This window comes from Poeciliopsis prolifica, unplaced genomic scaffold, assembly GCF_027474105.1.
Source record: "Poeciliopsis prolifica strain line A6 unplaced genomic scaffold, Auburn_PproV2 SCAFFOLD052, whole genome shotgun sequence".
NCBI classification, from domain to species: Eukaryota; Metazoa; Chordata; class Actinopteri; order Cyprinodontiformes; family Poeciliidae; genus Poeciliopsis; species Poeciliopsis prolifica.
The window spans coordinates 3,168,065-3,184,204 of record NW_026562427.1 but is presented as its reverse complement, the minus strand read 5'-3'; the positions used below and the strand labels follow the sequence as shown (position 1 = coordinate 3,184,204).

The 16,140-nt window shown below is 38.3% G+C and overlaps 1 protein-coding gene across 2 annotated transcripts in view; it reads right to left on the bottom strand.

Moving 5' to 3' along the window:
- Positions 1-2,421: 2,421 nt before the first annotated feature.
- adgrb2 (adhesion G protein-coupled receptor B2) overlaps positions 2,422-16,140 on the bottom strand; it is a 241,880-nt gene continuing 228,161 nt past the window's right edge. Inside the window, exons 35-36 of one of the 2 annotated variants that reach the window (XM_055058814.1) lie at positions 10,259-10,310; positions 2,422-3,090 (exon numbers count right to left, since the gene is read on the bottom strand). In XM_055058814.1, the coding sequence (XP_054914789.1) occupies positions 2,981-3,090; positions 10,259-10,310 (162 nt within the window). In that variant the 3' untranslated portion in view covers positions 2,422-2,980. The remainder of the gene's footprint in view (positions 3,091-10,258; positions 10,311-16,140) is intronic. The other variant, XM_055058815.1, reaches the window with a different exon arrangement.

The following is a 16,140-nucleotide window of genomic DNA, read 5'->3' as shown; positions in this document are numbered from 1 at the left end:
ATCAACAACCACTGCCGCTGTGAACGTCGACAGAGGAATTATCATCCCCGACTCGGACACTTTCTCTCACGAACTAATGTAGCAATAACGAGAAACTGCTGTCGCTTGTTGAAACAAGTGCAGCGATGGTGTTTACCGCAATCGTAATTTTTAGCTCCCCTTTGTTCTAAAATGTCTATTTTGTGCCCTCTTTTTTTTTACAGCGGCTGTTCTCGCAGGCCCAGATATATCAACACACAGTTTGGGATCCATGGAAACGAGGAATTATACATTTGGCCTTGCTGCTTGTAGCATTGAGATTTCATGCTTCTGAGTTTGGAGCAGGCAATATGAAAGAGGTAGAGATAGCACGCTGAAGCAAAAGCTACGGGTTTTTAGGCTCTTCAGGAAAAGGCAATTTCTTGTTTTTTCAAATTATTACTAGAACTTGGACATATAATATTGGCTGCTAATGTGTGTTTAGTCAACATGGGCTCCATCATCCATCTTTTTGTCCTTGTTTCTGGTGTCGCAGACGATGGATCAAACTAGGCAACCTTCAAATCGGGAGTGCGGAATGAAAAGGATGCTACAATCTTTTGGACCGTTTTGTCTTTGTTTTTGTTTCCCTAATTCTCTCACTCACTTTCAACTGACGAAGCTAACAAGATTTCCTTAGTGTCTTGGAAAGAAAAAAATAATAACAATAATTTAAAAAAAGACCAAATACTGGACTTTAGCTATCATGGGTCCCATTAGGACTGGACACTTTGAGAACAGCATTTTGTCAAATGTCAGAATCTTTGATTTTTAAAATGTGTTGCATGAATCTGAAATGTTTAAGTGTGACCAAATATGAATCAATAACTAATAACTGATGATAAGGAAATCATTTACACTTTCAAATGAAAGGAGAAAAATCTATAGGGATGCATACATGTGTTTGTGATTTTGTAGGAAGAGGCATTTTAACTTAACGCCACCCACGTTAGCTAAAGTCTCACCCATAGCAAATTTGTAATCTGGAATCATCGTGACTCATGACAGTTGCTGGTTAATTTGACTCTTTGCCATTCAGTACCTCTGCAGTTAACCGGAGCTTTTCAGGTAGAAAATTTTACCTTGTACTGCGACAGGTGTTACAACGACTATGCATCCATTCAGGTGTGTTGTCTCTGCTATGCCAACCAAGAATTTCTGTAATCCATGAATTGGTCACCACAAGGAAACATGATGCAGTGACTCTGGGAACTAAGGACTACCACCTCCCTTTAGCGTTAATTTAGCTTAAACTTTAAAGAAGTCATTTTAGAAACGAACTGCTTGAAACATGAAAAGGTCAGAACAACATTAATTATGGATTTTTTTTGTTTGTTTTTGTATGGAAATACAGTGTAATAATTTTGTAGATAACATAAAATTAGATAAAATTATAGAGAATATATATATTTTTTTGATTGGATAAACATTCATTTACATAATTCATGAAAATACTTCACTATAAAAATAATAATAATAAAAAAATAAATAAATAAAAGAAATGCCATGGCAGAATACATTGGAAAGAAATGGTTTGCTCATGTGGAAATAGAAAGTAATAAAATAGAAATGCAATGGCACGGAACCAGGGTACAAAATGGCAAAGGGGGCAACTGACCAAGAGCCACTCACAACCCATCAAACCATGCAACTTTTAAACTTTTGAAGGAACAAAAAAGATGCTACAATCTTTAAGACCACTGTGTCCTCTTTTTTTTTGTTTTGTTTTTTGTCTATTCCAGACACTCTTGAAACGCAATCTCATATTCATGTGCTCTGTCATAAGAAGGCATTTAAAGTTTCAAGTGACCTTTGAATCACTTCATACATGGAAACCAAAAAAAAAAGAAAAAGAAAAAGAAACACACTGAGCAGCTCAAGCACATATGAGTGAAAATAAATGAGTTATTTTGAGCAGATGAAGCATAGATTAATAAACCATGAAACTAAAAATCAACTGGTTGTCATTTGTTTCATTCTTTTTTGTTTTGTTTTGTTTTTTTTGTGCCCGGACGAAGGGGAATGACGTTTTCGTTGAGTGAACCGTACAAAAGACGCAAAATTAAAGATCGGAACGGTCAGGGAGAGAAGAACCAGAACCTGAAGACATATAAAGAGAATGGCACATAATCAGTAAGCAGCTCCATCCCTGCCCCCTCATTCCCTATCCACACTCGCTGTGACAAAAAGAAAGCAAACACATAGGATAGACAGAGTGACTGAATACTGTCATCTTCCGTTTGAAAGAATAAGAAAAAAGACAAAACAAATAATAAAAGTAGATTGCATTGGGGGGAGGGACTGAGGTGAAATATTTCCCCTTGCATATATATATATATATATATATATATATATATATATATATATATATATATATATATATATAGAATAAGAGTGCAGAAATATTCTTATGTTTCTCTCCACCCCAAACAAGTCATCAAACACTTGTAGGACATTTTCTTTTATCTTAAGAATAAAAACAAGACCTTTTTTTTTTCTCAGAAATGTTGTTTTTCATCCTTTTTCAGTTCTTTTAAAAATTGTCTTTAGTCACAGATCTTTCCAGCCCCTGTTCTGTCCCACCCCTCTTCCCCTCCCCACCCAACCGATAGTCTTTGCGAAAATAGAGCGAAGAACAGTCTTCCTTTTGAATAAACATCCTCTTCAGCCGTAAACAAATACAGTATGGGATCCAACAAAGCACATTGCATGAGTCAGGGAGCAAAATGTCTGAGATCCTTTGCAGGAGATCGTACCTATGTAAATTTTTTCAGGAGTCTGCGCATGTGTGTCTCTGTGTGTGTGTATGCATGTGTGTATGCGTGTGCACGTCTGTATCTCAACATTATCTCAGGTCTGTGGTTAAGGTGAGCATGAACGTCTCGCGTGACTTCTTCAGACTTCAGTCTGAAAGTCTCCCTCGGATGAGTCCGGTGTGTTCGCTGAGGACGAGTCCCAGTTCTTATTGTGCAATTCCAGACGGTCTTTCTGCTCCCCAGGCACGATAGACAGTTCGGGGGTCATGGTCTTGAAGCTGTCCCAGGAGGTTTGGTCCTCGGGATTGGACTTGTCCTGACAGAGAAGGATGAGAAGGGGGAAGGAGCAACATTAGGGGGGAAGAAAAAAAAAAATCTTATGATTTGAATGTGGGAAAGATGCACTGTAAAAACTCCTGTCTGCACTGCTGTGTTTTAGGTCATAGTTGCGTTTTGAAAAGAATACAGCAAAGGAGGATCCAGCAAAAGGTTTAGACAACTTTCAGAAATTATTTTTTTTAACTTTTTAATTCTTGCCAACTTAGAGGACCAAAAGCAGAGAAGCTGCAAAGAAAAACTAGAATGGATAATCATCTTTGAATATTTCTCTCAAATTACCATTGTGACATTGTCACCTAGCGTTAATAATTTTGCGACGTAATCCAGTGATACATGTTACTCATAGTCTGCACTGTCTGTAGCAAAGTGTTCTCACAGTGTAATTACACTGAAGTTATAGGAGAAAAATATTGCTTCCACAATGTGATCACAATCCTGAAATAGTGAATTGTAAACCCAAACAAGCTGTTGTTCTTTGGCCAACCAAGTGGTATTATCATTTCACTGTAAAACAACAGTTGTGTTGTTACAAACAATTTACAAGCATATGTGGTTCCCCCCAAAAAACATCTGTTAAAAGAAATGCAATCCCATTGTATGTTACAGCCTGGTATAATCCTGAAGACATTGTGTAATTCATTGTGTAACTTTGTGTAAATCAGTCAAGAATGTCAGTGTGTTCATTAATTCTGATATATTAGAATTTTGCATGTGTTTTTATCAATATGATTCACTATAAACAGTAGTATGCTTCTCATAATAATTTATAACACAAAAACATTTTCAACTGAGATATATCGTACAACATAATTGTATTTTAAGAATGACATAAAGGCCTATTATGATATACAGTGAATTTCACAATGGCTTTTTTGTTTGTTTTATAGTTTAGTTCTCTCATTGTGCATACTGCATGTATCCAACCTTTGGGGGTACTGGGACATTGTCCTGCTAGAAATGCCGAGCTTCTTTACTTACCATACCAAGAAACCTACAGTGAAAAGGACGATCAATATCAATATATATTTTTTTTTAAGTAGTGAAGAAAGTTATTAAGATCAGTGAGGTTTAAGGTTTTCTTGTCAGTCAAAGGCCAATTCTGTACAGAAGATAATTAGATTCACTGTGTTTGCATTCAGTGACTGTACAACTAAAATGTCTGAAAACATTTCATTCGCTTGCCAAACATAAAGTGCATCCTTCATGGTCTCCCACTTAATTTGTTGCTTTCACCTGGTAAAAGCATGAACACCTTCAATGCTGGGGACCTTAAATACTGCATGTGGTCAGCAGATAAGCGCAGGATTGCTGTGCAACACAATCCATTGTATAAGCTGTGAACACAATTAGGGGCAATGCCATAAATGAGATAAGGGCTATCCGATTGATATTTCATGTCAACAAATGGAGAGGCACAGCGATAAGTGGGACTGAGGATAAATTCAAAGAGGAGGGGATAAGGAGCATGGTATATTCCTTCTAAAAAAATTATGCATTTTGGGGTTTTCACTTAGTTTTATCCAGATAATTTAAATATCTTAAAGTAACTAAAACATTTACTGCTGTGGCAGCCGTAGCTCCCTGAGTGGGACATTAAAGGATACGAATGATGACTCAGTAGAACCTCATATTGATTTACTGCGACCCTTTCCCCAAGGGGACCAGGAGCGCTGAAACCAACATGGAGAGTCACCGGGATTCCTCATTGTATCTTTTTCACCTCATCAAATATTTATGCTCTTACAGATTCCCTTGGTGGAGGTCCACAGCTTTCCAAAAGACATGCATCATTGTCCGTCAAAGTCTGCAAAGGAGAGAGCTATGATATGGTTCTGGCTTGTTTTTTTTTCTGGGTCTGCCTTATACTGGGGCTATGCAAAGCGCTCGGTTGTGAGGAAATGATTAAAATTTGTTTTATGTCTTTGCCAACACATGAGGAGAATCCCAAAAAAATATTTGGATGCAAGCTGTATTGCATGTTGCGTGGTTTTGCATTTAATTTGCAAATTGTTTACATGAATGTTTTTTTGGTCTTTCTTTTGGCTAAATGAATTCACCTGACTAGACAACACAACTGCATCTGCTCCCTAATTCCATTCTGCAGTAAGCTCCCTGCAGCTTCTATTTTGTTTTTCCTAGATCTATTTTTCATAATCCTCCCCACTTCTTCTTCTCCATTGCACCAACTCCAAAATATTCACTTGTAACTCATTTTGAGTTATTTGCTCCCTCTGTTCCAGTCTGTCTCCTCATTTGGCACGCTCACGCTACTCACCGCTCTGCAGCAGAGCACAATGCCCCGCCTCACCCCTGCAAACCCTCTCTTTGAGTGTGTGATGATTGTCAGTGAAGCGCTAGGGGGCAATATCTGCCTGATTATCATTCTTCCCACATCATAGCCTGACAGTTTGTAAAATGAATACAAAAGGCATAATCTGGAAGCCAATTTGCATGCTAAATGCTGGCGAAGGAACATTTTGTAATGCAAGCGTGTGGGTAATGCTGCAGTTAAGCCCAACTTTATTCCTGGGAGGCTACGGCTGACGCGATTGTGCTGCTGCCGTGCTTGTATCTGCTCCTCTTTGCCATCTCTGCCTGTCTCCATCCCCTCCTCGCCCGAGAGCCCCCCGATCTCATCCCTCTTCGCTATGCCAGAAACCAGCGCTGCTTACAATCAATGAATTCTTTTCACCCCTGGCAAACGAAGTGCTCCAATCCCTTTTTCCCCCTCTGTGGTGTGGAAATGAGAAGACGGCGACAAGGTGCAAGAGTGAGGAGAGAGGAAGACGGGGAGGGATGGGAAGTGGGGGATCATAGTCACTGACAACTCTGCCTTGAAACAACAGCAGTGTTCCTCCGGCTTAATCGGGTGAGCAGGCTTTTTTTTTTTTCTTTCCGTTCCCAACATGTGCAGACACTGAAGTACTGCAACAATCTTTTTTCACCGATTCTGTGTGCTTGTGCACAAAAAAAAAAAAGAAATACATGTCAAAGTTTAAGATAAAGTGATTTCCAAAAGTATTCACACTCCTGGAGCCTTTCCAGGTTACCAACTAACAAGCAGTAATAAAAGTATTTCAAAGTGATTTTACAAACTAGACGAAATAATCTGAGTAATTCTGGCTGAATGCTAATATTCCCGTGTATTGTCCCAAAATGTCCATGTCAAAAGTTTGTTTTTAATCCTATTGATTCTTGTAATCTTGATATATCAACCACATGGTCTTCCTACTTCATATGGTGTATTTTCAGTCCATCTGCATGTTCTTATTTTAACTTTCGCTTACTTGATGCTTTCCATAGTCAACCTGTTTAAACCTTGGTCTGCTGCAAAGTGCTTTAGTTGTTTTGACTTCCTCCATTGCTGAGGAGTTTTCAATATTTTTTTTTTACCCACATCTATATATTTTTTACAGCCAGATTGAAGCTCATTGTTTTTCTACACTTGCTAGACCGCTTTGGATACAGTGGCTCCATTAAAAACCAAGCAGCCTAAAGCTAAATCTAAGCCCTGAGCTGTCAGACGAGTGTGCCAAGTGAAGAAAAACAAACTGCAAGTGTCTTTTTAAGATATGAAGTTTGTTGCATCATCAAAAAGTTGCAAAAGATCCCAAAACTAAGCATCACTTTGACGATAATCTATCAAACCTGCGTATAAATTAAAACTCATGAGTCTTTTCTTATTGTGGCGTAGCCTGCCTACATCGAGCCATGTGCTCTACAAAGACTTTAAAAGACCACTTTTTATTCAGAAGATCCCCTCAACCTGTGCTCAAATGTCTTCTGCTGCTCACATCCCCAGTCTCTGAGCCCTACTCTAGTGCCTTTGACAGGTTTGAACCTGTGACTTTCCCCACTTCAAGTGATTGTTGTTCATTTGAAGCCTGGGGGTCTCTAAATGATGCTGTCCGTAGTGGACCTTTTTAAATACATTTTAGCTGCAATTGGGCCTCTGGTTCTTGCACTGGCAAATCACAGTTTGTTGTCAGTCGTGGTCTCTATGGATTTTCAGACATGCAGTAGTACGACTTCTTATTAAATAGCCAACTCTTGATCCTGCATTTTTTGCTTTTGACAACTACAGGTCTGTTTCTTAACTTCTTTTCCCCTCCAAAGTCCTTGAATAAACAGTACACAACCAATCAATGGCGTTTTTGGAATGGGATTTTTCCATTTTGTTTTTGAATCTTTACACAGCACCAGATCAGTACTTCCAAAAATGTTTAATTACACATTCTTAACAAATGATTGTGGTGATAGTGTTGTTCTTGTGCTGTCAGATTCAACAGCTACTTTTGATATAGTGGATTAGGAATCTTCATTCTTGCTTGCAGAAGTGGGTGGAGATCACAGACAGTACTGAAGTGGTTCAGGTCCTACTGGGAAGAGGATTTTTTTTTTGAATAAATCTTGGTGCCCACATGTCCTCCTCTGTTGTGTGGTGTCCCAGAGTCCCTTCTTCTTTAGCCCCAATTGATTCTATACTTAAAAACCATTGCATTGCTTTTCACTCACTCCAAAAACACAAAATCTTTTGGTCTAGTTTCTAATGAAAAGATATTAGTACACTTGAAAAAAGGCCAGGTTAGCTTACAATTGACTCATCAGCAAGATATTGGTAAGTCAATGATCATCTAGTATAGATGGAAAAGTACTGGCAGATTATTTCACTTATAACACGCGGAAAAGGTCTTCTTCCTATAGCTCCTGTAATGTTTGTTTATGCAAACGACTGTTAGATCTATATCCTTCGCATTTTTATCCTTGTTTTAAGTTGATTTATTCTGTTTGTTATAAATATAATAGAAAGGCTCTGCCAGCTGTTTAAACTGCTTTGTAGCTAAAGTTCGGTTAGAAGATCTCAGCGCTTTCAACATGTTGGATATAAAGGTCTGGCGAAATTTAGAGCAGCATTAGAGAATACAATATTCCTAAATTGGAACATCTCACAGAGAACTGCTCAAAAGCAAGGAGACAATAGATGCTTTTTAAGACTCCAAAAGACTTAAGACTGGGGTGGAGGTTAATCTGTCAGCAAGTCAACAATCTTAAAACAAACATTCAGAATGACCATAATGCAGTCTCACATGTACAATCTGTGTACTGTAGATGTGTCAAAATTGCCCTGTCAAAGTCCAGACTTAATCAAATTCAAAATCTCTGGCAATATTTCACAGAACAGGAGGCTCGCCATCAGTCTGGCTGAGCTTGAACTATTTCACAAAGAAACAAATGTGCAAAATCTCAAACTATATAGAGCTGGCAGAGATGTACTCCCAAAACACTTGTTGCTGTAACAACAGCCACAAGTGGGATACAACACGCTAACACTTTTGAGTTTTAATATAAATGTAGACCACATGTTAGAGTTTTTGAAATTCATGCTTCATTTTCCTTCCACTGAAAAATTATTTTTGAAGACGGTCAATTCTTTCTGACTGTATACAACATAGAAATCCCACTAAAATACTTTGAAACTTGTGACTGTAATGTGATGTGTGAAAAGAAATGGGGATAATAGAAAGGCTCTGTAGTCACAGCAGTAAATTTGTCAGTTTGAGAAATGAACGAGTTCTACGTGACATGGGGAAAAAGGGTTAATACAGATACGTGGGTTAGGAGAAAGCCATCTGCAGTGAATTTCTAATAATGTTAGAGACTTTGCAGCTAATGATTGTGAAAGAAGTTGAGAGGGAACAACACTGTCTGTCAACATGAACAAAGGCCCTCTCTAAAATATGTGCTTTTGATTTTTCAGTGCAAATCTTAAACACATATAACATTAAAGCCAGTCTATAAAGTGCTGTTGCTGCGTCTGTACATCTTTCCACTTATCCGGCTGTACCTCTGCAATCTTATCTTTTGTTATCCTTGTTGTGGCTTGCTAGTCTGTGGGTGGTCTTTGTGTCCACTTTGCTTGCAACCTGGACAGCTGTTGCACAATAACAGGTGGTTCCATGCTGGTAGGTCAGAGTACCAGTGGCAGTGAAGATGGGGAAACAGAAAAATAAAAGAAACACAAGTAGAAGCGCCGACTTGCATTACAGTTCTCTTGGTAACGGCGCTGACATACGATGGTGATCATCATACAGTCATTTGTACTTACCGAAGCCCAGCTTTCAGCATTTTTCAGGTTTTTTGTAAAAATAATTAAAAAAAAGAAGCTTGAAACAAAATTCTCTAAACGTGTGTCCTCGTTTAATTTGTTTCTGAAAGACAACTGATGACACTGCATGCCTTTTTAGAAAAGCTGCTTATGATGTAAGACGGCATTGAAAAATAATTGAGTAAAATTACAGTATGGCTTTCAAAGCTAGTTTGTCTTATGGCCATTGAAGAAGAACTAGTAACTATATATTAAGGTGTAGTAAAGTTTAACAAATATGACACTTCCTGTGAAGTTTTCTCACATTTTTAGATTGCTTGACGTCTTAGAATTTAAAAAAAAATAAATTAATTAAATGAACAAAACTGTGACTAACAAGGTTGAGCAAAGACCAGAAGTTTTTCCTGTTAATGTGGGGGAACATGTCTTTTTTTGTGGCAGTTGCTGCAATTTCATTCCCAAAGTGTCCTAACACTATGAACTAATCTACATTTACTTCATATTGTCAGGTATATTGGAGTAAGAATGCCTTAAAATGTACAGCATGTATTCATTACACAGAATTATAGGTGTCAGAGATTTAAAAAAGAAAAAAAGAAAATTCATTGAATTTTATAATTCAATGAAATCCTATCCTAAATAATACATAAAAAAAATAAAAATAAATCCTTTCCTCTTCTTGTAGTGTCATAGACTTTGAATAAAAAAATGCACATGCTCATCTTATTGCAGCAACAGACGAGGAAATACGGTAAGATGCAAGAGTGAGTGAATTAAAGAGAACAGCTTTAGGGAAATGGCTGAAGAGTTCATACAGAGATAATACAGAGATATAATGCCATGACACGGACATCTAGAGCAGTTTCTACAAGCCTCTACCACAGCGTCGATGGGCAAGGCCCATCCTTAGCCACATAAAGTCCACTTTTAACTTGAACAACTGAAGTGAAAGTCATGTCTGGATGCGGATGAGCAATGGGACTTTGAGGAATGGCGGGGTCAGAAAGGTGATGGAGGGGTTAAGTGGGGTTAACTTTACCTTTGTTGACTTGGATGCCCATGGTGCTGCTGACTGTGTGGCTACGATCAAACTGCGACATGACAAGCATGCAACACAAAGGCTCAGTCAGTGAACAAAGCAAATGAAACAGCAAAGGAAACAAAGAAAAAGAGAAGAAATTAATAAAACATAGCAATAAGGCATAAGACAGTACATTGGTTGTGATGTTAAAAAGAAAAACAACAAACTTAAATGACGTTCAAACACAAACAAAATGAAAGCAACATCTAAAATAGAGGAGCAAATTGAGAGGATGCCAGAACATTGCAGTCACATCACAGTTGTCAGTTGGGCTTCGAGTCTGCTTCCATTATTGTGTCGTCTAACAATACAATCTGCGTTCAATACTGGCATTATTCATTAGGAAGTACACAAAGTCCATTTGCCCACCATTTTACCCACTTAGCAAGGGAAGAGTCTGTGTCAAAAGTAATAAGGTCTTTCAAAGGAGCCAAAATCTGGTGAATGTAGGAAACATAAATTTAATTAGCACAAAACATCGCAAACAAATGAGCAATCAGCAACATAGGCTCCGTTTGCTGCTGTCCAGTCCCTGTGCCATCCAAGACCGGTTTTTCGAAACAGAAAGCATCTCCAGCTGGTGACTGGGACCTTTTCACCTTTTTTTAATTGGCCCAAGGACACTAAATGAGCTAAATTAACATTATGGCTGTCGGTGCACGAAGCCGATGTCAGGCTGGTTCCGCCTGGTCTTCTCGCCCTCTCATTAGGAGTCACCGATAAAGCCAGTCGGCTAAGGCTACACTCGTGACGGCCCGCGGTTTTCATGGGCAATTTGTGTTGAGGGATTAAAAAAAACAAAACAAAAGAAAAAAAAAAAAAAGCTGATGAGTCTATGCAAGGCACAGAAAAGTGGTAAGGAAATAATTAAAAACAAGCTAATGAGAAGAATTAATTATTCAATTAATGCCTCAAACGTGCCGCTGACGGCTGAGGTTGGAGGGAGAAATGGATAAATGAGGGGAGACGCCAAGACTGAAAATGTCAAGCTGTGAGAACGAATAGAAAGGGGAATGAGATATAAAGAGCGAGAAGAGGGCTGGACTTGCTTTATTGCTGGTTTGTGAAATTGAAACCCCTCAGCTTAATGCCAGCAAATTGACTATCAAGACTTAGAGGCTTGTAAGTGCATGCAAATTGCCCTAAGCGAATCAACAACAATAACAACAACAAAAAAAACACACTCTTTATAATTTAAAATAATGCAACTTCATTTTACCTGCTATGTTGAGCAAATGTTATTTTCTACACAGCACCCAAAAAAAACCCATTGCTGGGATATTAATAACAGCCACCAATGGCACTGTGGATTTATCAGTCTTACCTCTGTTTAATACAATCCAATCAACATTGTCTGTAGGAAATACGTATCCAAACACAATATTGCCTAAAGTATCGACAGACCCCACAAACCATTGACTTCAGATGTTCCAATCACTTCCTTGGTCATAGATTTACAAAATCAGGCAACTGGAGCTCTAGAGTTCAGTGAATGTTGTTGTAGTACTTTGAGGCACTTGCTAAATTTTCTTACCACCAAAAATGTTGTTAAAATTTCAGTTTGTCCACAAAGTAGAGTCCATTTAAAAGAACAGCAAGTCAACCGGGAAGTTGTAGGCGACACAAAATCGATGAGTAGTGGGTGGGAGTTGGAGATGGCAGTTTGTGATGAGATGCATAATGTTCAGAAGTTGCCAGCTGTCTCCAGAGTTATTTGCCATTATTTCCAAAATTCCTGAGGCCCCGGATTAGCGAACAAAACCAAATTTTACGTCATTGGATTAAATGATGTAAACAAAGTGTCTCTGTGCTAGAAGACAGGATGTGTTCTTAACTAAATAACAAATCCAGTTACTCTTTCTAGCAATCCAAAGGACAAATCTGAGTTTAATGGTATGATGGAAAATCACAACCTGACTCCACTGGGCCAAAGAGAAACTTTAGCCTAGATGGAACTATGATATCGGATTGGTTTGCGGGACTCTTAGTTCCATTTAAAAGAACTTTCAACTCTGCAGCGTCTCATTGCTAGTAGTAGTGGTCTGGCATTTTCTCGGTTGCATGTTTGAATCTAGCTTATATTTATCACATTTCAAAGCAATTTTGGATATGAAACTAAACATCGCTGGAACATTTTAAGGAAGATGGCTTAATTTGGATTGGACTGTAGCAGCTCTTGGAGCGGCTGATGTTGCAAAGTTATGTTTGAAAAATTGCATGTTTCCAACTTTGTGGAAACAGTCTATCAATGGCCTCATCCAGATTGAAGAAAGGTCCAGACAGACAAAAATGTACATGCCTGTATCGAGTCCAGAACTCAACCCAACAGATCACCCCTGGGATGAATTAAAGTGGAGATTGCAATCCGGGTTTTCTAGTCCGACATCAGTATCTGACCTGACTCACACATGATCTCCTGGCAGAAAACAACTCAGAAACACACTTCTAAACCTTATAGATATCCATCCAAGAAGAGCTACAGCAGGTATCGCTTCAAAGTGCGGGCATTATTCATCTGTGCGTGAAAACAAGCACCTCAATGCTTTTGGGAAAAGAAAGTATTTTGATTTGTAAAGGAACAAATCACCATTTACTCACCTGCTGAATGGTTTGCCTAATATTGAAACTCTGCTTACTGTTCCTGCTCATACCTGCTTTCTGACAACAAGGTAAACACTTTGAAACCTTTTTTCCAACTGTGTTAAACTTAAACCAGATTTTTCCCAATTATCCGCAAAGGAAAGCAAGCCCTTGTTTCATTTAATCAGGAACACTGCACATGACAGGAGAGCTTCAGAAAGATAAAATCTAGATCAGCCAAGCCATTATGCAGTGGAAACTCTTTTGCACACTCTCACACACAAATGCACCCACCCCTCCATCCCACACACAGCATGGCAAAAACACTGCATCATCGGACTCCGCATGCAAATTTGTGCTCTGACCTTCTGAACTCCGAGGAAGGATGGAAAACAGCAGGCTAATTCCACAGCGACAGAGGCCAAGAAGCTGCTCTAAATGTTAACAGAAGCGCAGACACTAATGCAATACGGTGTTAGGTACACTTCGCATCCACGCCTTCTTTTGCTAACCCCGGATGGCTCCATTTGCATCCTTGTCTCTATTGTGGAATACACAATTTAAAAATGGACTCGATCCATATGCTGGTCATATGTCAGCCTCCGGCAGCACATATTTCCAAAGCAGAGAGTGGTTTGAATGTGCTTCTTTCTTTCTTTTTTTTTTTACCATTAGCATTAATGTGAAACCCCACTCAGTGTCCACTTCAACAGAGTGTTTTTACAAGTATTTTCAGTGCTGCGAGGATTCTTAAATCAGAACAGACAATAATGCATGCATGTCAGAAAACACTTGATTCCAGGTCAGCGGCTGCTGTTTTTGTGGTTGATGAAGTACATTAACACAGAAGTGGAGGCTAGTTTTAGAAAATGCAAAACGGCTCCATAACTTGTTGAATTAATAATGTACACTTACTGGCCGCATTGGTACTTTTAGTACAGTAGTCATTCTTTAAAAGTACCTTTATCAGGAGTACTCCTCAGAGATTTCACTCCACAGGTAGTCTCTGGAAATGTGTTGACTGCACATCCATGATGCAAAATCTCCCAGCTTTTGCAAAATTCCCATAAGTGCTCTGTTGGATTGGTATCTGGTTGAGGCCATTTGAAGACAGTGAACTTAAAGTCATCTTTAAAATGGTCAGTTTGAGAAGACACAATGCACTGTTCTGCCTGAAGGAGCTATCAGAAGATTACTACCTTGTGGTTACTGAGAAGGATGGACATTGTCAACAATAATATTCTGGTTGGATGTGGAGTTTCAGAGATCTTCAATTGGTTCCAAGGGCCCCAGAGTGTGCCGAGAAAACATCCTGCACACCATTACACTACTCCAATTCCCAAATGCTGGGACAAAATCAAATACATCCATGCTTTCCTTTTTTTTGCATTGTGTCTGATTCTGACAGCAACATCTAAATACTGAATGCAGCCCCAAGCGATTGTACCTTGAGAGGTCTTGATGGTTCAATAAATGTTTTTAAGAGATGTGTAAGTACAAATTCCTTTAGTAGACTGGAATATTCTGTAATACTCAGGCCACCACATCTGGCACCAGCAATCATGTCATCATGCCATTTAATATTCCAAGCATATTAAATGCCATTGTGGTCCTTGAGTTGAACTAAACCAACCCATTACCATGTTTAAATGGTTGAATACAATGACTTACTGTGGTGGATTGAGGGAGCCACCATTTGTTATAAGAAGCAAACGAGCAACTAAACATGTTTGTCACAAAGCCTATAGATGATATATGATATATTAGTACAGTATTTATTCAAGGACAATATACTTTATTCAACTATCTATAATGTAAAGATTGTTTTTAATAATTAGCCATGCAAATATTGTTATTTACTGTCTTATTAACTCTTCTTTCCACTCATGTTTTTCCCATCATTTCTCTGTGTTTGATCAAGGCCTCTGGTGGTGTCGGTGGCAACCACTGACTTGACCAGTCATCTAATATTATTGAGTTCACAGGAGAAAAAAATGAGAGAGAGGGAGCCAAAGATGGTAATGGAAAGGTGAAACAAGCAAAAGAAAAAAAAAAAGAAAAAAAAAAAAAAAGAAAAATACTTCAGAGTAAGGATGTTACTCTTTTCTTATGGGTGCATGTATGTGCAAAAAGGTGTAAAAAACTTGCTCATGTTTCCGACATCCACTTGTCTCTTAAACACAACCAACAGATCTTACCTGATCTGTATAAAAGGATCAGGTCTTCTGTGGGTGCCTGCTAATTGTTTCCTTTTTTCATTTGCATACATATTAGGTGCTAATTGTGATTTTCTTTTATTCCAACAAGAAACTTAATGGACAGAATATTATGGTTTATGATGTGATTGTAAAGTCATAAATTATTGTTTTAGAACAGATTTATAACCAAGTTATGGTATTTGGAAATTTGACTCAGTCATAACTAACACAAAGACTGTCACACAAATATGTAAACAAACACGAGAAATGAAAAACAAATGGTTATTTAATTACTTGAGGATATTTTTGCTGTTGAATCATGACGAAACAAGTTCAACTTTTTGAATGTTGGTCTACAGATTGAGGAATTATGAATCTTAAAACATGAAGCATGTGGGGTTTTGGTAATGATGCACTCAACTATCAGCACTATGCACACCTAAAATATTACACCTACTCAAATACAATCACTTCACAATGAGGAGACACTGACGGGTAGAGCAGATGAAAAGCTACATGAAGAAGAACTGTAGTCTGCCACTGTTTGTTGTTACATTCAGCAAAGATTAGTGAAAAGAATTTCCTCAGTTCCTTTAAAAGTGAATCATGCTGAAGTGAATATGCTGTTCACGCAGACACTGTCAAGCTTTCAGCTGCGCGCCTTGATTGTACATAATTCACTGGTTGTTTTTAACCTCCTCAACAGGGGTGGCCCTCAAATAACAGTGTTTAAAAAGAGATTCAGTGAAATCTGGGAGATTGGCCCAAGTTTAATTTGACGGGCTAAAATGAAATCGCTAATGACGGGTTATTACTTTTTCAAGATGTTTTTTTGCAAACAAACACAAGCAGAAAAACTGGAACATCAGATAAAGTTGCACCAGACCAGATTGGAATTACGTTAAAAATTATACACTGAATACTATTCTTTGCACTTTACAAAGTAAGCTTTAAAAATTGGGCTAGTTATGATCCTTATTAATCTCATGAGATTTTTTTTTAACACACCAAGTCTTGCCATATTAAATCTCTAAGGAGATGCCTGCATCTGAGTTGTCAAAA